Genomic DNA, 22,267 nt, shown 5'->3' with positions numbered 1-22,267 from the left:
CAAATGAAAGGTATTAACTCATCTTAAAATCAGCACACGTTTAGGTGGGCACTGATTTCCATGACACCTGAGTTCCACATAGGATTGTGGCTAAAGTGTACAGCAGTTGCTGCAGCTGTTCACAGCTGGCAAGAGGGCTGCTGCCACAAACACAGTAATTGCTGAAGACCCATCACCAAGTTCTCACACCTTTTTCTCCATGTGCGATGATGGCCAGACTATGCACTAAAAGAGGTATAGCAGCCTCAAATATCAGCTCTTAAAAGAGTAACTGCACTTAAATGCATTTCTTGGGCAACTTTATCTTACTGAAACTTACAGTGAAATCCTAGGCATGTCTACTCAGACATAACCAATGAGACTTGCTACCAGCTAATTGCGTTTAGGATTGCAGCGTTAAGTAACTTGAGATACGAAAACTAAGGAAAGGCTAGTTTTAAGGGCAAAGTAGTGCTATTTACGCAATAATGCTATTAAAAAAAAACCCAATCCTTTCCCCCTTGTTCTGTAGGAACATCTGTTGCTTCAGCTTGTGGCTCATGGACCTTCTAAGGATGAGAGACACATGCCATCACAGAAGGGATAAATGACATCTGGCTTTAAAGGTGTTTTTTATGCACTGACTTGGATCTGAGCCCCACTGAAGTCAGCAAAACTTGTCTTGAGTAAACATGCATCCCACCAGGTTACACTAGTTCACAGGGTGTAAATGAAAGCCTGAATGTACTGTAGTCCAGATTTCTTGTATGAACAGGTAGTGCCATTGATAGAAACGGAATAGCTTTCTTTAAAAATACCATGACGATCAACCTTCTTATCTGCAAATGTGTGTGCATAATCACAACAGAGAAGCAGAAGAGTTACAGACTTTTTATTACATAGACTGGGTTCAAATTTCATTTCTGCTTCACAAGCAGACTAAAAGAAAACAGCAAGTAAAAAATTGTCCTCATGGTAAGAAGAAAAGAATGAACATTTTCTTAAATTTTCCTAAGCATTTTTCTTATGTTTCAATTACCAGGGTAGTCAGTTAAAAAACAACAACAGCCTACCCATTAAGAGTCGAAACATTGCATTATAATTTTTTTAAAACCTGTTTTAAGCTTCTTTTGAGGGAAGCAGCAAGGAACCACCTAATTGTGTCATGGGTGCCACTCATTCACAATTAGGACTGCCTGTGTTCTATTTGCAAACGAGCATCTCTGTGCCTTAAGCAAAGTCTTCCCTTTTCAGATTACAACATGATTTCTTTTCTTTTTTTACAGAAAAGGCACTGCACTGTTTTTAATAGATCAGGTTCATAGTGCAATATGCCACTAACACACACACACACGCACATGAACGAATGGACTTCCTAACAGAGAAAGAGAAACACTTTTTGTTCTGATGCAAGCATCACATGAAGAGCTTTCACTTATGGCAGGCTCATTCATCCTCCTTGGTTAAGAGAATCTTAGCTTAAATCCAGACACCATACAGCAAGGATGGAGCATCTGTGAGCTTGCAACACCTATCGCCCCTGACCACTGGCCTTAATATTTGGGGTTGATGGGCCCTGGAGGACAGGAACCCAAAAGAGATTCCATCAATACTTCTTAATGTATAAGCTGCATTGCATTCATACAACACTGTCTTCATAGTTAGAGGAATGTCACCACTGGTTTAGTGATGCTTTCCTCCAAGTAAAGTCCAGGAGTTTATAGAACTAAGAGTTAAATTTTAAAAATTAGGTGGTGAACAGATCCAGAGGACTCTTAACAGAAATTCTCAATAAGAGATTAAGAGAAATGCACAGACTGCCTCTTTCCCCTTTTAGACACAGAATAATTTAATAGCAAACTTTACTTGCAAGGACGATTATAATTTTTTTCTTTCTTTTTAAATATCCCTTGAAATGTCACGGAGCTTTGTTTTTCAACAAGTCTCAGGAAATAAAACATTTGTGGGTGTGGTCACAACATAAAACATACACCTTTGCACCTACATTTCTTCAAGTATAAGTCAAACATTGCACCCTCTCTCAGTGATGACCGACCTCAACATCTCCTGCGCTTTCCAGGCTGAAAAGCTTTTAGTGGTTCTCAATTAGTTTAAACCACCATTACCATTAACTGCCTCTTCTCACGAGGTGTGGCTCAGTAGAACAAGGCTCTTAAAACGTGCTACTTTTCATTTCAAGTATTCTTTTTAACAATAACCTGACCACTTTTTCACTTGTCAGGCATCTTCTAGACATTTGCCAGCATCTTGAAAGAAATTAAAGAGAAGAGATGGGGGGGGGGGCAAGGGCATCTTCAGACCTTAATAAAACCACTTGGACAACAGGCATGAATTCAGTTTGATAAGCCTCTCTGCCAGCTCCGAGGCCTGCAGGCATCTTTGATCTTTGGGTGTTGGGGGTCTATTGCTGCATTTTTACCAAGCCAGTCATCATGCATCCAGTGGAAACACTAGCCGGGTGCCTCTGCTCATCACCTCAGGCGCTTCTGTTCCCAGATCACGTTCCAGGGCCTCCTCTGAGCTGCTTTTTGTCTTCCTGCCATCAAGGCTGGTAACAGCAGCATGTGAACCCGAGGACCCGTTAGCAGTTATTGTCGTGTCCCCATACGTCAGCGTCAGGTCGCTATCATTAAGGATAAAGTCAGAGTCTTCATCTCTAAGCTGCTCTTGGTTCTGCAGAAGAAAAACCACACAGATTTCCCAGTGTAAGTCGGTGCAAGTTACTAAAAAGCAAAACCAAAAATGCTGCGGATTTAAGACAAACAAGATTGTGACTGAAATCTTGAGGACAACTGGAGTGCATGAAACACACCAATTATAAGCAATCAGCTGAAGTATCTTCACATTCAATAGCTCTAGAAAGAAGCGGTTTTAATGCAAAGATATTGGGGGGAAGAGGGGTCACATGTGTCAGCCAGAAAGCTATAGACTGCCCATTTATCCTTTACTCTCATGCCTGCCACTGGTATGCAGAGTCTGACAACTTATCAACAATCTGATAATGCAGAGTACATCCAGCTTTGCTGAATTGTAGAGTTGGAAGGGATCCTAAGGATCATCTAGTTCAACCCCCTAGAATGCAGGAATACGCAGCTATCTCATACAGGGATCAAACCTGCAGCCTTGGCGTTATCAGCACCATGCTCTTAATAGCTAGCAAAGCCCAGTTTAAAATCAGCTGAAGCCGGAGCTCTTTGTCAAAAGTGACAAACATGTCGGTAGCTCCAGCCTCTTTCCACACCTCAGGGCTTTCCCATGTTATCGAGTTTAAGTGAAATTGTTTCTAGTGCCCACGCCAGAGCTTCTGACAGTGAGATGAAAGGGATCTAATGGTGTTTGGAGCAAAGGGAAGGGGGAACCATTTGCAAAGGTAGCTTGCAGACTAGTGGCGCCAGTGCAGTTCCAGGTAAAAAAGGAGGCAAGTTAGGAGACAAGTCGTTTCCTGAACAATTCTTTCCTTTTCCGAAGAGAGATTTGGGGAGACTTTCACACATTTTGGCTTGCCAGATAAAACATTCCTCCCCCTGCATGCTGTCCCCGGGGGTTCTCCTGACTGCCCCCCAGAGCCATTTTTTTTTGGGGGGGGAGTGCCACTGCACAAAGAGAAGTCCTAGTCCTTCTGCTGATAGGGCAGTTGCATTTTCCTGGACTGGAATAGATGATCCTCAGGGTCCCTTTCCAACTCCAAAACTCTATGAACACATGGTTCTCCCCACCAGGAGTACTTTGCAATAAACAGGACTTTACCTCAACCCATGTTCTTTACCAAACATTCCCTTTGCTAAGTTTGATTTATCCTAGAACAAGCTATAAAACTGCAGCCAAGTGGGACACAAACACCACTTACAAAAAACACACCCTCAGCTATCACCAATACACCATAACTGACAGCGTTGCTCAGGATTATGCTGTCTTGAGGCGGAAGGGACAAGCGAATACTTCAGATGGAGCTCAAGTAATCTGAAACATTCTTTTGAAAGAGGCCAAAACACGGATCCCTGGGGACTTGAAAATCATCCAAAAATAACCCTAAAACGGCCTCTCGATTCCTTACTTCTCAAGTGAGTTTAAGATATGCTATCTGCAAGAATGTGTTTGGGTTCAACTTTTACTCATCCTGTTAAATATATATTAAAATATATCCTCCCCCCCCCCCGGATGGAGGCATTCCAGAAACTGGGTAAGCTACAGTAGCCGCATGGACATTTTCCTTTATATATTCATATGTTAACTCCTCATGGTAAGCCCTCAGTGAAAGAGAAATGTTTTAGCAGAACTGACACTTCAATGTAATTTTTTAAGTACTTAATCTTCCTCATTATAGAAGAAAAGCAGGGGCTGCAGTGCAAGTCAATATTATAGGAATCCCACAGCTAACGAAGGATTGAAAACCTGTGGCATTTTCGGGACTAATGAAATCGACTCATGCAACTCAGTTCCCAGTCTGTGGAACGCAGTCCAAGCTAAATCCTACCTGTGCAATTTAAAGCTCTTGCAGAGTTTTCCCCAGCTTCCTGTTAGTTTTGTGCATGTACACAAACAAACCTCAGCACGAGACCACAGATTTTGGCTGGCCTTGGTAGCTAGCCATTATTTGCTGCTATCTTCTCCACTCCCCCAAGCCTCTCACTTTGCATTCAGATCTGCAGGTGATCAGAATCCACCTTGCTGCTTGGGAAAGCTTTCAAAAGCACAGTTACAAAGGGGAATTTGCCATGCTTTGAACGCTTTCCAAGGCAGCAAGAAAGATTCTCAGCACTTTCAAGTGCCTTCAAATCCCAGCAAGTGAGAGAGGCTGCCTCCCACCCACCCGAAAAATACCAGAGGATGGGTGGGAGGGGAAGAATCTGCCTCGCTTGCCCTTCACAGAGCAAGTAGAGTCTCCTTCCCCAACTCTTGAGTTCTCAGCAAACGTTGAACCTCACCAATTAAGTCGCTTTTTAAAAGCTAAACACATAGCCATGGGTATGCTACAAGACTGAATCCCAATCGCAAATATTTACACCGATTGCCTCTCAAATCCAATTGAGGACCTTAAAAACAGCAAGACCACCAACACAGGGATGTTGTGGAACTCCTAAAGAGTTAACAGAGTCGCTTATTCCAAAGTTTCTCTCGTGTCACTTTGCAAATTGCACACAGCATCTGCTGAAAATGGTCCATTCTTAATAAGGTGTCAGGTGCAGGTCAGCAATAAAACAAAGCAACTGAGGCCAGTGCAGTTGACTCTTTATTCAAGGGAACAAACCACAGCTCACGTCTCAGAAACTCTTTCCAGGAGATCTTGCCCCAATGAGGCAGTTGTAAGGACCCAAGGCTTTCTAACACTCCTTCCCCAGGAGCCTAAGGCTTTGCCTTCTTCCTCTCATTCCTCTGCCCTCATCATTCCTCTCAGTGTTCTGGGAGAGCAGGGAGTGGGGAGCTGGCTGCAACAGGAGGGGGAGACTCCCCGTTTTCTTCCACAGCCTCTTGACCCCCCTCCTCTCCAGCCTCTTCCTGCTCACTAAACACTGTCGCCTCTCCTGTTCCCGATACCTCCCCCCTTCCTGCCTGCTCCTTCTCCCTCTGACCACTTGTCCCACCACCAGTACCCTAGGTCTGAGCCTTCATCCCTTGTGGGTGTCTCCCACCACTCCTCTTCATCCAGCCAGTCTTATGACGTCAGCATTCTGAATTATTTCCATATCTACCCAAAAGAATGTAAATCCATGTTCCTCCAAAAACCTACTGCACTCAGGTGTTCCTACAGTCACAAATATACCAACAGCAACATCTCAGATAGCATTTATTGGAATGTATCAGAATACGTGTTGCTTCTACCACATTTCAGAAATGGAAGAGCACTGCAGTGTGCGCCCAAGTTTTTTTTACTGCAGCTAAAGAAAACACGTTTGTTAACTCAATGGGGAAAACACACTGACCTCATAAACCTGGGGAGTCGTTAAGCAACGCGCTATCAAGCCACACCAACTTGGAAGAGTCGTAACGAGCGGAGGGCCACTGTGTGTGAGAATGGGCTTGAGGTAACTTTTAATGCATTGTTAAGGAAAAGAAACACGCCTTAGTAAAAACGTTTTTTTTAAAAAAAATACTTCTACCCCGATTCATCATGGCTATATTCATTTTTTTAATTGCTTTTGTAAACAAGTTTTTTTATTTTATTAAAGTTTTCTTGGTTTACAAAGTTATGCGCAATGTCTCTTCTTTCAAGTTACATTTTCCATAGGTCAGTTTCATTTGCTGAGATGTAAGGGTGACATTAGGGGGAAAGGGGGGGGGAGAGGTGGAGGAGGGAAAGGCGAGTTGGGGTGGGGTCGGGAGGAGATGTTTCTAATTTGCTTAATGTATGTGTGGGGTTTTGTGTCAGCGTCGTTTGTGCGGGTTCTCTTTGCTATTCGCTTGCGTTCCTTTGGTGGTGAGAGACATTGGGGTTGACCTAGGGTGTGGTTGTTTGTTTGTGATTGGCTGTGGTGAACTTTGTTTTCGTGTGTGAGTGGGGTGGGTGGGTGTTTTTGAATCAGGTTAGCCATATTGATTCGTATGCTGTTGGTGGATTCTTGTCGTTGTCTTGTTGGGCTGTGTATGTGATAAAGAGGAGCCATACCGGGGTGAAGGTATCTTCTTCTATGTCCCCATGTCGCATGCCATTATTTCAAAGCTGCCTGATCAGGGGGCTTAGAGGCAGCCGGTGTGTTCATGCAGAAAAAGCTGGACATGGAACCTGGGCAACAGCTTTCCCTTGCAGCACACAGATCAGGGCGCTGTGTTGTGCAATGCTAGTCTGTTCCTGGCATTGGCTAGCATTAACCTCACTCTTCATGTGCCCTGAAGAACGAGACGATGTGCCATGCTCTGCGTTGCGACACTGGCTTCATGAAGCCACCAGAGGAAGGTTATTTCCAGATTTTGTTCCGCATGTGAAGATGATCGTGTGACTGGGGAAGGTTAGGGAGAGAGGTAAAGGGTAAAAAGGTTGGGATCTGGAAAGCCACTTGGCTCTTCTGGTTACCCAAATTCTTCCTGGCTGACTGGCCTTCTGGGAAGTAATCTTTTAGTAATCCTCTGGCAACTTCCCCCCTCCCTCCATTTCTTGGAGTTTCCTATTGCTGGGAACTGCTGCTGGTTAGGCCATTTGTGAGTTCAGTGGTGCCTTCATTTCATGGAATCATTGAGTTGGAAGGGACCCTGCGGGTCATCTAGTCCCAACTCAGCGCCACACTCTAACCAACTGAGCTATTTGCCCATTGCTCTTGCTGGACCACTCTCATCCTAGCTGTCCACTCTCATCCTAGAGACCAGCTATAAAGAGCCAGTGGCTACCTCTTGTTCGAAGCGGTTTCTAACAGCTCGAAAAGGATACTTGTGGTCAAAGCTGTACCACAGCCTGAAGATCCAAACACTTTCCTGTTTTGTCCGGTTCCTTCTTTCAGCATCTGGACCCTCCTGTCAAGAAGAAGAAGAAGAAGAAGAAGACCAGTGTTCTATATAGAAATACAAAGAGGTGAACCCTTTGGCACAGCAGCCCTTGAGCTTTGCTGAGCAATTGCCAGTGAGTCAAGCAAGAACAGCTTCGCCCCCAAGTGAAGATGGTAGTCTTCACTTCTGTTGGGCATGGAAAATGGAAGAGATGGTGACCATGGCCATATGGACCTACGCAAAGGAGGAACAGATATAGGATGTTTCTCTCCTGGGCATTAGGTCTGTCCCTTATGCTCTCCTTCATGCTATGTTACCAAGCCTACACGTGTCCCCGATCACATGTTATATGCCAACCTGCATTGTAACATATGTACCTAGAGGTGCGATATTTGTTATCTACCTTGGGCCCGGAATCATGGTGCTCCAGGAGGATATTGCACTGCATTTTAACTATCAAGGGGGGAAATTAGCAAAAAGATTACTGAGCATATTTTGAATGCAATAGAACTCTGTTTATTGTGATGATGAATAGAATGCTGGAATGGACAAAAGCACCAGAATTGTTACAGAGAGGAACCCTTTAGCCCAGTTTGCCTAAATCTGAATGCCATACTTCCCCATTTGGTCTGGGCTTGCCCCTAATTGACCTGAGCATTGTTTTGTTTTCTTAAATATCCCCCAGGGTTGTCCCAAATCCTAGCAGTAGAAAACCCCCAAAGACTCCACATCCTTTTTGCTACTTTTGCGTCTCTTCTTTATAGGCATTTGCTATGCCCCTTTAGTAACCAAGAAGAAACTGGTTTGAATGAGCTCAGGTTTCCAGTAATTGCAACTTTTGCTCTGATTTTCATGTGATAAAAGAAAGCAATAAGAGACCTTATGGACTTTGGCCTCTTGCATGCAATTAGCACTTGTGATTTGTCGAAGTACGATTCCAGCATCTCATTAACCTATGGAGAAAGGTAGCTACTCACTCCTTGAAGGACTTGAAAGCTGTCGTTGGTGGGTGGCGGGTCTTGATCTGGATCAACTCCAACTCTGCCAAAGAACAAAACGAAACAACATCAAGGGGAGGATGCAGAATACTGTGTGCTTACGTGAACTTCTAATGCCCTTTAAACTGGGCTTGGCGCCATTGTAAAAGGGTGGCTGAACACTGTTTGCGGTGCAAGAAGTTTCAGAAGGATTATTGTAATCTACAGGATTCTTTGCAGCCACTGTCAGGATAAGCCCCATCACACCAACTACTGCAAGTTGAACACTGCTGCCAGACTTCAAAACTCTGGGCAAGGAATCACTTTATAAAGCTGCAGTAGCATTTTATTTTGGAGAGAGAGAATGCTGATTATCATTTCCGCTAGCTTGGAGCATCACATCAGCTTGTTTTCCTTATATGATGTAATAGGTAGATTACAATTCCTCTGTTATGTTATGATGGGTTCACGACATATTTATTTTCTTATATTTATATCACATGTTTCTTCTGACATAAAACCATATCTATATCTATATCTATCTATATCTATCTACCTACCTACCTATCTCCCAGGTAGTCACCCATCCAGGTACTGACCAGACCCAGATCTGCTTAGTTTCAGCAAGATGTACTTAAGCTTCATCTGCCCCTGTTTTTTGGGGGGGCCAGTGAGACAATGGGACATTGGTATAAAATCAGGGTTTCCCAAACGTGGGTCTCCAGCTGTTTTTGGACTACAACTCCCATCATCCCTAGCTAGCAGGGCAAGTGGTCAGGGATGATGGGAATTGTAGCCCCAAAACAGCTGGTTTGTGACAGTTTTGAAGGTTCAGATACTTTGGGTGAAAGGAGCCGCAGGGCAAAAGCAGAGAGTTAAGATCCCGTTGCTTAGAAACCCAAGAAGAGATCAGTTTGTAGAAGGTTACAAGAGAGCAAACCACGAGGAAGTTGTTTTTCAAAACAGCACACATTTTTAAAGCATGGAAAGACAAAGCCATCAGTGACCAAGCAGAACACAGCAATTCCAAGTATAGGGCAAATATGGTGTCAGTTCCCCTGCTGGATAATGTTCAATCAACCATATGTCCCAGAAGGACAGAATAGGACAGTTACAATTCTTGATTTCTCCAGCTGAAGGTTCTCAAGTGGCCGGACCAAAAGAGAGTAGTTTTTTATATATAGAATACCCTTTGGCACAGCAGTTCTTGAGCTTCACTGAGCAATTGCCAGTGAGTCAAGCAAGAACAGCTTCACCCCCTGCAAGTCCCAACTGAAGATGGTAGTCTTCACTTTTGTTTTCTTAAGTACTGTCAGTACTGGTCCATAGAAGACTGGATGCTCCCATACTGCATTTGGGGGAAAGAGGCAAGGGTACGCACTTGCTAAAATCACTATGGCAAGCTCCTCGTGTTGATGCTTTTCTTAGCGTACCCAAGAGAGTAAAATCCCTTCAAACAACAGTTTGTATTTCCAAAAAGAAAAGGGGAAAGAAGCCCTCGCTTTTTCACATGGTCACATCTCCAATTTCCCCCCTACTTCCCACAATTCCTTCATTGCCTGAAAAAGTATCTTCTCAACTTAACTTTCACATCCCTTTCCATTACGCAACTGCTATTTCTTGAAAGCACATGACTACCTTGTTACAACAGCTTCGCTGGCTACCAGTCTGTTTCTGGGGACAACTCAAAGTACTGATAAGGAACTACAAAGCCCTTCAAGACTTGGGACTACTCTACTTGGTTATAAATATGGTCATCTCCCCACATCAGCCTGTCCAGGTTTTCAGGTGTTCAAGTGAAGCTCCTCTTCCTGTCCCACCAAAGCTTGATGCATACTTGGTGGACGCCAAATAAAGGTGCTTCTTGGTGGCAGCTTCCAAACTCTAGAACTGCTTCCCAAGCAAAATCTATCTAACCCCTTTTCGGATGACCTTCCACTCACAAAAATCTGCTTTGGAAGGTTGAGGAAATCTCCAGAACAGCAGAGGAGGGCAGCAGAGGAAAAGCAGGGATTAGTAAAAATCACTTTATCTTGTTCTTACAGCAGGAACCTCGACCTTCCACAAAAGGAAGGAGATTCTCCATTCATGGAAGGGGAACGCTGCAAACAAACACCTTTTACTTTTAAGTGCCTGGAAGTCTTTCATTAAATGCAAATTTAAATAACAATTCCCTCCCCATGTTTGTCCTTTGAAAATGGAAGTGGGTATTGCATCACATACCAGCTAAATACCACCCTAACTAAATCTTCCAAAAACCTTTACAGTACGATATTATGCAACCACTCCGGTGCATAATGACTCAGGGCTGCAATACCTCAAGGACTGCCTCTCCTCATATGAACTGACCCAGACCCTGCATTCATCATTTGAGGCCCTTCTTCATGTGCCTCCTCCAAGAGAGGTCCAGAGGGTGGCAACATGAGAACAGGCCTTGTCTGTGGTGGCTCCCCATTTGTGGAATGCCTTCCTCAGGGATCCTTGCTTGGCATCTTCATTGCAGTCTTTAGGCACCATGCAAAAACATTCCTCTTCTCCCTGGCCTTGGCTAATTAAACAACCTATGGCCTTTTAAACTGTAGGGGGTATTGTTTTTGTTTGGTACCATGTTAAGTATTGTGTTTTTATATCGAAGTAGTAATAATAATAATAGCCTATTGCAGTGTTTCCCAACCACTGTTCCGCGGCACACTAGTGTGCCGCGAGATGTTGCCTGGTGTGCCGCGAGATGTTGCCTGGAGGGAGGCGGGCGAGTCGGGCGGCGAGAGGCGGGGCGGCGGCGGCGAGGAGAGGCCGCCCAGCGCGGGGCTCTCGCCGTCTGCCTGCCTGGCTGCCTGCGAGCTCGGCGGGCAGCGCCTCCGTCCGCAGCGCCCGCCTCGCGGCTCTCATTCCCTGCCCCTGCCAAAGCTCACCCAGCCAAGCCGCGCTCTCCTTCCTGCCTCGCTTTGCTGCCTCCTCCCCCCCCACCCCCAAAGCTTGGAGGTTCCCCGGCAAGGGGGAGGGGAAAAAATTGAAACTTACACTTTCGTGCGTCCCTCCCGGCGTGACGCTGCGCGCTGACGTCACGGGGCTGTAATGGTGGTGTGCCTCGAGATTTTTTTCATCAAACAAGTGTGCCTTTGCCCAAAAAAGGTTGGGAAACACTGATATATACAACATACCAAGACCTAGAAACTTTTTTTTTTTATTTACCAGAAAGCTGGATTTTGCACCTTTTTAGTGGGAGGAGGCAGATCAGCAGGCAGGTGCGTAGATGGAAAACTTCCCTTCCCTCCCATCAGTCCATTAACATTCCTCTGCCAAAGTGGTCCAGGAGGAAAGCCTTTCCCCCAATAAAGTATCTCACAAGGCAGTGACTCTGCAGACACCAGAGAAGCGTTAAATCTGGCCAAGAGGTGGAGAAAGAACTGAATTTTTAAAGATGGGAGCAGGAAACCTGTGGATGGTTGGATGATGATAAATGCCCAACTGGCAGCAAAGGCAGTGGACAGGTATCATGGGAGTTGTAGTCTACACTGACTGGGACATTCTGCATGCCAAGCAGATGCTCTACGCTAGGGCTCCCCATATTTCCCTAGCCTTTCAATGTTATGCTATTAGCAACCGTGGAGATTCCACCTGCCTCTTTCGAAAGGAGAAAACTCACCTGATCAATTAATAATAATAATAATAACAATAACAATAATATATTTATACCCACCCACCTGGCTGGCTTCCCCAGCAACTCTGGGCGGCTTCCAACAAAATATTAAAATACAATAGTCCATCAAATATTAAAAGCTTCCCTAAACATCATAGCAACAACCATCCATTTTTAGTCCATTAAATTAGGAATCAAGCATTTTTGGAAAGGGAAACGGCATACTTTTATATATTAGCATAAAAGGCATGCATAAGAAATTATTACTCATTTACTCATTTAATTTATTACTCATTATTACTCATTTTGGCAGGGGAAAGGTCTCCCTTGGGAGGTGGTGGACTCTCCTTCCTTGGAGGTTTCTCAGCAGAGATCGCACGGCCATCTGCCATGGATGCTTTAGCGGATATTTCTGCATTGCTGGGGGTTGGACTAGAAGACCCTGGGATCCCCTCCTATCTCTCCACTCCTGAATTCTAGGAGGAGCTTCCTTGCCTCCTGCAAAGCCCTTTTCCCTGCAAGCTCTTCCTCTGGCTTCCGCCCAAGGGAGGGAGATACTCAGAGTCCAGCCAAGAGCCTCACCCCCAAAAGGATATCTGGGCATTGGCGTAGCCAGGGGGGCAGCTGCCCCCTTAATCCATAAAAAATAATAGAAATCTGAGGTTCTGCCAAGCGAGAGAGGGCTGAGCTGGAGGGACTCGGCTTGGCAAGGGTTAAAGGGAATTGAGCTGCCTTCCTAGAGAGGCCAGGAAGCAAGGGGGGCAGGTCCTCCAGAGCCAAGGCCCCTCCCTCCCCAGTCCTTTCCTTGCTTTGGGGTCTCTCCTGCAAGGGCTGCATCTGGTGAGTCTCCTCTCTCTCCCCCCAGAGGGTGCAGTGGGGAGACGGGGGGGGGTCCCAGGGCTGCAGCCGGGGAGGATGCCTGGGGGGCCTGATCAGGGAGGGGCCACGTCTGCCACGCTCTCCTTCCTGGAGATCACAGGATCCCAAACTCATTTGGCCCTCCGCCCCCCCCCCCTCTGCAAAAATCTCCCTTCTTTAAACAAAGGAGTCCCTGGGACTTTAACTCTGTGTGACATCGCTCAGCATCATTGCACGACAGAGGAAACATGTGCAAATGGTTTTCCAAACCTGGACGAGGAGGTGGACAAGCCCCTCCCCCCCAAAAGAAAACCCCACGTGCAGGAAGGAAGTTAAGGTGGGAGAGAAAGGCCAGGAAGAAAGAGAGGGATCCCAGTCCATAGTCTGCTCCTGCATTGCAGACCAGTTTCCCCAGTCATCTCCAAGGGCAGCTCCCCACGGAGGCCACTGCAGCAATCCTCTCGCACCCAGAGCATGGCATCCCAGGACCACATCCTCTCTGTCCCAAAGGGATTGTTGATGGCAAAGCAGCCGGAAATGGGCGCTGTTACTCACCAAGCCTCCAGGGACCTTGGCATGAATGGCTGTGTGTGTGTTAAGCTATCTAACAGAATAATAATAATAATAATAATAATAATAATAATAATAATTACCCATCTAAATATCAAGGGGGTAACCCCTCAGGGGTTGATCAGATACATACCTGGCCCTCAGAGCAAAGAAAAAGGGACCCCACCCCAGGAGTCTGTCTGGAGAGCGGCAGAGAGTCCAAGTGCAAGAAAAGGAGACAGAAGCAGGAGAGTGGGGGTGGGGGAGGAACTCCTGAGGACCCCCGGGTGTGGACCCCCGCTAGAGCCAAGCATCCATTTTTCACAAGATACAAACGATTCTCTTGTCTGTTGGTTCTGACTTCATGTATTGACTGGAAGGCTGCAGAAACCAGGTTGATTAATCTCCCAGAAATCCCTCCAGTTGCCTCCACATTTTGCATTGCTAGAAGGCGAGAGACTTATTTCTTCTCCTCTTCCTCCTCTTTCTTTTCAAAAAGATAGCTCACGGTCTGGGGTGCGGTGCAGTCCAGCCCTGGTTCCCAGCAAGACTCATCCATGCTTGCTCAGGGAACCATATCCCCACCTGTCCTACAAATTCTGTAACAGAACAATGTATTTGCTTTGTAGGATTTGCTAGAGCTTCTCATTTAGTCGGGCAGAACTCGTCAGAAGACCAAAGGGTTCCTTCCGATCTCTCAGAGGCTTCCTGAGAGCACAGATGGATGAGCGAGACTCAGCTGGCCCTGAAGCAGGAAGAGGCCATGCCAGCCAAACTGGGAGCAGTGGGGGATTCTGGGAAAACCCAGTGCAGAAGATCCTGGGTGAGGAGGACACCCTCCGCTCAGAGGTGCAGAGCCAGCAGTTGAGGCAGTTCTGCTGCCAGGAGGCCAAAGGAACCCGAGAGGTTTGCAGCCGACTCTACCACCTTGACCATCAGTGGCTGAAGCCAGAAAGGCACACGAAAGCTGAGATGCTGGACCTGGTGATCTTGGAGCAGTTCCTGGCTGTCCTTCCCCCGGAGATGGAGAGCTGGGTGAGGGAATGCGGAGCGGAGACCAGTTCCCAGGCGGTGGCCCTGGCCGAAGGTTTTCTCCTGAGTCAGGCAGAGGAGAGGAAGCAGGTGAGAGAGACTTTCCTCTGGATACTCCCAACGGGCTCCAAACAGGAAGGAAAACATCCCATAATGGTCTGCTGATGGCCCATCCTTTTTCTGGGAAAGCATCCATGGAATGAGATCTCGCACCCTTCAAGTCTTTGCCATTCTCTGTCTAATATTTCTCACCATTCTCTGTTTTGAATCCTTGTTTCTTTTTCAGGGAAAAGATCTCTTTGCAGAAATGGACCTGGATTCCTGTGAAGCAGAGAGGCCTCCGTTGGACACCAGAGAGAGGCCACTGGGTAAGGAGGAAGGTGGTTTTCCCCCATTTGGTTTCATTCTGTTGGTTTTCCAACTCATCTGAGAGTTGTTATCATCTTGTTTTGTGGGGAGACAGTTGGGAGCAAGGGTCCAGAAGAGGGGAGATTTATTTCTGCACCACAAACATATGAAATGGGCACAAATGTCCAAATGCTCTCAGTAGGTAAGGCTTTCTCAAAGGCCCATCTGTAGTAAGAGATGCCCTGTTTCACCTGTGAGAGAAGCAGGCACTCCAGGCGTCCTGATCACTGTTTTTCTCTTGCAGGTGACAGAATGATGCCGGCAAGACTTCCTGATCCGTCTTTTCATGGGGTCAGAAGGGAAGCAGTGGCTGTGGGACCAGATCAGGTCAGGGAAAGCTGCCTTGTGGCGACAGAGGCCGAGGGATGGAGCAATGTCATGCACTGGTTGGGGACAGAGGAATGGTGGGAGGAAGCAGCCGGGGAACCAGGAAGGGAAGACGGCTCAGAGCCGAAGGAGTGGAGGTAGAAGAAGGATGGGTGGTCAGAGGGAGAAGAGGGAGAAGCCTGGGAAGAGGAGGTGTCAGAAGCTGAAGGGGTTACAGGGCTTAGTGAGCTGGGAGACTCTGTGGCAGAATGCAGTGCAGAATCAGAGGCAGAAGAGGAAGGAGGCGAGTGGGAGAGGAAGGTCGGGAGGCAGAGGTGAGTCAGGATAAGGAAGAGCCACCGGTGGATCCCTCTCCTTTTGCCAGAAGCCCCCCTCCCTGCTTGTCTCTCAGAGCCAGGAGACCCCCTGCAATGCAGGAATCTCTGCTAGATCATGCTAGAGACAGATGGCCATTCAAAACAGTCTTATTTTATTTCTTGACTTCGGTTACCAGACGCCCCCTTTTCCCAGGGACAGTCCTCAGATTTGTCAATAATTCTGCGGACAAATACCATCCCTGGAATGTCCCCAGATTTCACCTAATGTCCCCGGGAAATGCAGCAGTGGCAGACTCAGCAGCCCAGAGCTGCCTGAGAGATCCCTGCCCCCTACTGCTTGCACGCACGCAAGCAGCAGTTGGGATGAGGCTGCTCCGAAAGGCAGTGTGAAGCCTCGCTTTGCAGCTAAGGGATTTACGCTCCCTCCTGCTAGCATGCAAGTAGGAATGGAATTGGGGCTGCTCTGATGAGAAGGGAGGCATCGCGCTGCCCGAGCCTTGCGGCTGCTCTTGGCCTTCCTTCTTCGCCTTCCATGCCTGACCCACTGCGCAGCGCTTCCCCATCACCACCACCGAAGAACCAACAACTCAGGGGCTACCCAGGCTCATGGAGAAAGGAGATAGAAGCCTTGGAGGAAGGGGAAACGCGGTTGAGGTCAAGGTGTTGGCCGCCCCTCTGCCACCCCCATTGCTGCATCATCAACGTCCCACACATGTAGTAATATTTATTTATTTATTTATACTTAGTGTCCCCGGATTCATTGAAAAAAATTTGGTAACCTTATACAAGATTGATCAATGAATGCTAAAATTGGTTTTTAAGGGGTGGACAAATGTGAACAAATAGTGGCCTGGATTCACCTAACCAGCCCCATCCACTACAAAATGGGGCCTGCCCCCCATTGCTCCCCCCTCCATGCCCCCATGAACCCCTTGAATTTGGCTCTAGGGCATTGGGAGGGAACTCCCCAGAACAGCTCAGGAGGAGAGGAGAAAGTGGATATTCCATCTTATGACTTGGAAAACACAATGTGGAGAACCACGTATTTGCACAAAGACGAATACCCAGAATTAAAATGCAGAATAAAGTAAGCATCCATATTTAAAATGTGCAGCAAAGCAACCCTATTGAAACAACACTGCAATTAACAGGAATGAAACAACAGAGCATTGTGTAGTAGATCAAATTTCTGCTGTCTCAGAGGAGGACATTTCCCTTTTTCTTTTAGGGTCCAGTGTGCTTTGAAGATGTTGCTGTTTGTTTCACGGACGAGGAGTGGGCGTTGCTGGATCCTGAGCAGAGAGCTCTGCATAAGGACGTCATGGAGGAGAATCGTGGGATCGTGGCCTCTCTTGGTAAGGCTCCCTGTGGGATCGTCATATCTGCCTGGAACTTCAAAAAATACCTCTATGGGACCAACCTCATCTATTTTCACAGAGCTCAACAGCGCCCCCTATAACACCTGGGAACCTAACACCCCCACAATAAACAGTAAATTACAGTTTTTCCTTTGAACAATCTTTCACAAATTATTTCTTTTTCTACCAGGATTGGGCTGGTCTGAACTCCCCAGGCCATATTAAATGTCAGTTTCAGAATTGTTAGGAAAGATAAGTAGCTTCAGGTTTTCTGGTTTTGTTTTTGCTCCTGTCAGTCTTGGGTTGACCAAAGAGACGACTGACATTGGAGATGGAGGGGATGCCATGACTGGGCCAAACAAAATTCATCCCAGAGAAGAACTGGGCTTATGGAATCTCAGGTAGTAGTAGCAGTGATGAGGATGATGATGATGATAGTAATAGTAATACAGTGGTACCTCGGTTTACAAACTTAATCTTTTCCGGAACAGGACTGTTCTTATATCAAGGTACCACTGTGGTAATAATAGTATTTTTTTCCCCCCTATCCTGCCCATCTAGCTGGGTTGCCCCAGCCACTCTGAGCGGCTTCCAACACATATAAAATTATGAAACATAAATAATAATAATCTGATCCCATATAAAAAGAACATTAACTTTAAAATTAACAACTTATACTAGTGGCCAAAATTGTGGAAATCGTTTGTGAAAAGTGTATTTCTGAGCTTTGATGTCTCATAACACCACTTTGTGTGGAGTAATACCATAAAATTAAAGAGCTATGGAAAGATAATTTAATGAAAAATGTAATGCAATGACTTTTATGAAGGAGTATTTATTAGAACAGCATTCATAAAGAAAATACGTGAAACCTTTGGTAACCATTGGTAACCTTTAGCGTTCATTACGGCCTTACAACGCCTTAGCATTAAGTTTTTAGTTCTGCAGCTGTAAGAATGTGAAACCAAGACTGAATTATTGCCTCTGTTAATTTGGCTTTATTGCTGTGTTGCCTTTGATTAACAAGTTTCTTTCGTCAGCTCCATAGATTTCCAATTGGGTTAATGTTTGAGCTATTCCCAGGCCATTCCGGCAGTGAAATGGGATTACAGTGGTGCCTCGCAAGACGAAATTAATTCGTTCTGCAAGTTTTTTCTTCTTGCGAGTTTTTCGCCTTGCGAAGCACGGTTTCCCATAGGAATGCATTGAAAATCAATCAATGCGTTCCTATGGAGACCGTCCGGGGACAGAGGGGAAGCACCGCGCGCCTTCCCCTCTGTCCCCGGACCTGTTTAAAGCAAGGGGCGGCGGAGAGAAGATTGCTTCTCCCCGTTGCCTGCCCCGCAATCTCTGTCCCCTGACCTGTTTTAAAGCAAGGGAAGGGGCAGCGGGGAGAATTGCTTCTCCCCGTTGCCGCCCCTTGGTTCAAAAGGGGTCCGGGGAGAGAGGGGAGGGCGCGCGCGCCTTCCCCTCTGTCCCCGGAGATTGTGGGGCTGGCAACGGGGAGAAGCGATCTTCTCCCCGTCGCCCCTTGCTTCAAAAGAGGTCTGGGGACAGCGGGGAAGACGCGCTGCGCTTCCCCGCTATCCCCGGAGCTTGCGGGGCAAGCTTCGTTTTGCGAAGCAAGCCCATAGGGAAATGCGTCTTGCGAAACGGCTAAGAAAACGAAAAACTCCTTCGTCTAGCGAGTTTTTCGTCTTCCGAGGCGTTCGTCCTGCGGGGTACCACTGTATCTTGAAAGCACCTTTTGCACAAAGTAGCAAAATGACATGGAACTCAATCCTGTTGAAATAGAAAACAAACAAACAAACAAACAAACAAACAAATATAAATGCTTCAGTATCTGGGTAAGGATCACCCGCGGAATGCTTCAGTTTGGGCTAAAGTATTTCATTTATGTATTTTGGGGCATTTATATTCCCCAAATGATGCAAATTCTGCCCACACCTTTTGCTGCAATCCAACCCCAGATCATCACACCTATCTGGGTGTTTTACGGTCGGTGTAATGCAAGTAGGATGTAAATCTTCTCTGATTTTTCTCCTTGCGTATTTCATGCCGTCACTACCAAGCAAGGAGATTTGGGTCTCAATGCTCCAAATAACACTGTCCCATTGTTCCGCTGTCCAGTTAACAAGGGTTTAACATTTTCAATCTTTGTTTGAGAGATAACAGTGGCTTTTTCCTTAGACCAGTCCTTGCACTCAACTTCACACTACATTGCGCCATGTCATCTAGTATACAGCCAGATGATATTCTTCTGTCATGTAGGGACAGTCTCTCCATTCTTCAATCGTTATCTGCCTTTGTGCACCTTTTCCTGCCTTTACCAGTCTGATTTTGTAGTGATTGAGTTTCCTTATACCTCTTCAAAATTATAGAAAGGCCATCTTTGGTTGTTTTCCCCAATCTTTCATCTAATTTCTTCATAACTCACTTAATAGTACAATTTTACATCTCTTTCTGGGTGACCAATCAGCGTTTTGTGCCATTTCTATAATTTTATTATGTTTTACAAATTAAGCAAATTGTGCTTCCTTTTTCTGGTTATTTGGCTATAACATTTGATAGAATACAGATAATTAAATAAAGGTTGTTGATTTGCATTCTTGATTAAATTATCTTCCCATTGATATATAATTTTATGATATTACTCCCAAAGAAGTAGTGTTTGAGCCATCAAACCTCTGAAATACCCCTTTTCCCATAATTCTTCCATAATTTTGACCACTACTGTATATCAAACAAACCAACATTCAACAACACATCAGAATCTCATAATTAATATGTTGGTTAATGACAAACAACACAGGTAATGAACACACACCCAACTCCCTTCAGTTCTTCTCCATTTGTTCCTGAGGCTCTAATCCCTTTTGTTTCCATTGCAGATTGTGATGAATTGGAAATTGAGAACAAAGGTGACCACGACAAAATCCCCAGAGAGGAGAGGCCACGTAAAAATTTGGAGTGTGGAGAAAGCTGTTGTCAGAACTCCTGTTCCACTCCCCATCAACAAAATCTCATGGGAAAGAAACTATATCAGTGCATAGAATGTGGAAAAAGCTTCAATCAGAGCTCCTCTCTCACTTCCCATCAAAGAACTCATACAAGGGAGAAACCCTATCAGTGCGTAGTATGCGGAAAGAGCTTCAATAATAAATCCAATCTCTCTTCCCATCAGAGAATTCATACAGGAGAGAAACCATATAAGTGTGTGGAATGTGGAAAGAGCTTCAATCGGATCTCCTCTCTCACTTCCCATGAAAGAATTCATACAGGGGAGAAACCCTATCAGTGTGTGGAATGTGGAAAGAGCTTCACTCATAGCTCCTCTCTCACTTCCCATCAAAGAATTCATAAAGGGGAAAAACCCTACCAGTGTGTGGAATGTGGAAAGAACTTCACTGACAGCTCCTCTCTCACTTCCCATGAAAGAATTCATACAGGGGAGAAACGCTATCAGTGTGTGGAATGTGGAAAGAGCTTCACTCATAGCTCCTGTCTCGCTTCCCATCAAAGAGTTCATACAGGAGAGAAACCCTATCAGTGTGTGGAATGTGGAAAGAGCTTCAGTCGGAGCTCCTCTCTCACTTCCCATCAAAGAATTCATACAGGGGAGAAACCCTATCAGTGCATGGAATGTGGAAAGAGCTTCAGTCAGAGCTCCTCTCTCAGTTTCCATCAAAGAAATCACACAAGGGAGAAACCATATCAGTGTGTGGAATGTGGAAAGAGCTTCAGTCAGAGGGCCAATCTCAATTCCCATCAAAGAATTCATACAGGGGAGAAACCCTATCAATGCTTTGAATGTGGAAAGAGCTTCAGTCAGAGCTTCTCTCTCACTTCCCATCAAAGAATCCATACAGGAGAGAAACCGTATCAGTGTGTGGAATGTGGAAAGAGCTTCCGTCGGAGCTCCTCTCTCACTCCCCATCAAAGAATTCATACAGGAGAGAAACCATATCAGTGCTTTGAATGTGGAAAGAGCTTCAGTCAGTGTTCCTCTCTCACTTTCCATCAAAGAATTCATACAGGGGAGAAACCCTATCAGTGTGTGGAATGTGGAAAGAGCTTCAGTCAGAGCTCCCATTTCACTTCACATCAAAGAATTCATACAAAGGTTTGAAAAACCATTATACAGATTTAGGAGCCAGGCAAATCCACACTTTTTAAACCAGGCCTTTGGCTGATTGACAATGCCCTTTTAAAATGTGGTGTTTTGTGTTTTTATTTTGTTTTTTAAATGTTGTAACCGTCCTGAGACCTGTGGGTGTAGGGAATAGCTGCCAACTCTTAAAGGCCTGGGGCTCTTGGGCCCCCCCAAAAATATTTGAGGAGGCCACCCCCAGGTTTTAGTTTTGTTTCCCCCCAAACGTACCCTTTTATTCTTCCGCTACTTGTCATACAATTTCTCTTTCAATTTGCCCTCTTAAACAATAAAAAATGCAGAAAGGTCATGAGGAAAACAAAATCTAAGCAAATACAAACTTGGACAGGTCCCATCTTTGTGGGCAAGACAGAAAAGACTTTTGAATCGGGAAACAAATGTGGGAAACTGCTAGCTTGGCAGATGAAGAAAAGACGAAAACTTAATACCATTACCAATTTGGAAGTGGAGGGAAAAAATATCCAGAATCCAGCGGAAAATAGAAAATGCTTCCAGAGGTACTTTATTTTTTTTTTTTATTTTTTTGCATTTTAAAATTTTTTATTAATCTTTCCATATATATACATTAAATCCGTGTTTCATACATCTCATTCTTTTGGACTTCCTTCAACGTCCTTGACATTCATTCGTATTTATCTCTTTATAACGCATTCCAATCTTTCGTACTGCCATTAGTACCATTTTTCAGACATTGTTTTCCATAAGCAATACTTCTTAGTGTTTTACAGTGCCTCTTTAAATCCTACTAGCGTTGTGTTTACTAAACATTTGTTCTCCAGATAATCCGCAAATTTTCCCCAGTCGTCTATAAATTTTTGATCCTTCATATATCTAATTTTCCCTGTTAATTTATCTAACTCCGCATATTCCGTCAATTTTAATCTCCACTCTGTTAACGTTGGGCTTTCTTCCTGCTTCCACTTCTGCGCCACCACGATTCTAGCTGCTGTTACCGCATATTGGAAGATTTTATAATCCTTTCTTTTAATATCTTTTCCGACCATACCTAATAGAAAAGCTTCGGGTTTCTTTACAAATGTGTAGCTTAATATCTTTTTGATTTCATTATAGACTTCGCCCCAGAAGCTTTTAACCTTCCCACATTCCCACCATTGGTGATAGAACGTCCCTTCTTTTTGTCTACATTTCCAACATTTGTTATCTGTTTTATACATCTTGGCTAGTTTAACGGGTGTCATATACCACCTATATAA

At 45.3% G+C, this 22,267-nt stretch overlaps 1 protein-coding gene and 1 long non-coding RNA gene across 7 annotated transcripts in view; one reads left to right on the top strand and one right to left on the bottom strand.

Annotated features, from left to right (window-relative positions):
• Positions 1-22,267, top strand: part of LOC308579472 (uncharacterized protein) — a 268,291-nt gene that overhangs the window by 214,623 nt on the left and 31,401 nt on the right. For 2 of the 6 annotated variants that reach the window (XM_081214003.1, XM_081214011.1), the window contains one exon: positions 16,753-16,879. The exons of 1 other annotated variant lie outside the window; for it this stretch is intronic. In XM_081214003.1, coding sequence (XP_081070129.1) covers positions 16,753-16,879 — 127 coding nt within the window. Of the gene's footprint in view, positions 1-12,580; positions 12,874-14,069; positions 14,563-14,758; positions 14,841-15,124; positions 15,208-16,752; positions 16,880-22,267 lie in introns of those variants that run through there. 3 more of the 6 variants (XM_081214008.1, XM_081214007.1, XM_081214006.1) reach the window with 3 other exon arrangements.
• Positions 2,090-9,963, bottom strand: LOC308579458. The gene is made up of 5 exons (XR_014004492.1): positions 8,993-9,963; positions 8,394-8,949; positions 7,361-7,443; positions 5,922-6,027; positions 2,090-2,673 (listed from the first exon to the last, which is right to left on the bottom strand). It is a non-coding gene; the product is annotated as an uncharacterized lncRNA (long non-coding RNA).

The sequence above is a fragment of the Podarcis bocagei genome, assembly GCF_964188305.1.
Source record: "Podarcis bocagei genome assembly, contig: HAP1_SCAFFOLD_44, whole genome shotgun sequence".
Classification (NCBI taxonomy): Eukaryota; Metazoa; Chordata; class Lepidosauria; order Squamata; family Lacertidae; genus Podarcis; species Podarcis bocagei.
The sequence above is the reverse complement of the archived record's forward strand: the minus strand, read 5'-3'. Positions and strand labels throughout refer to the sequence as shown.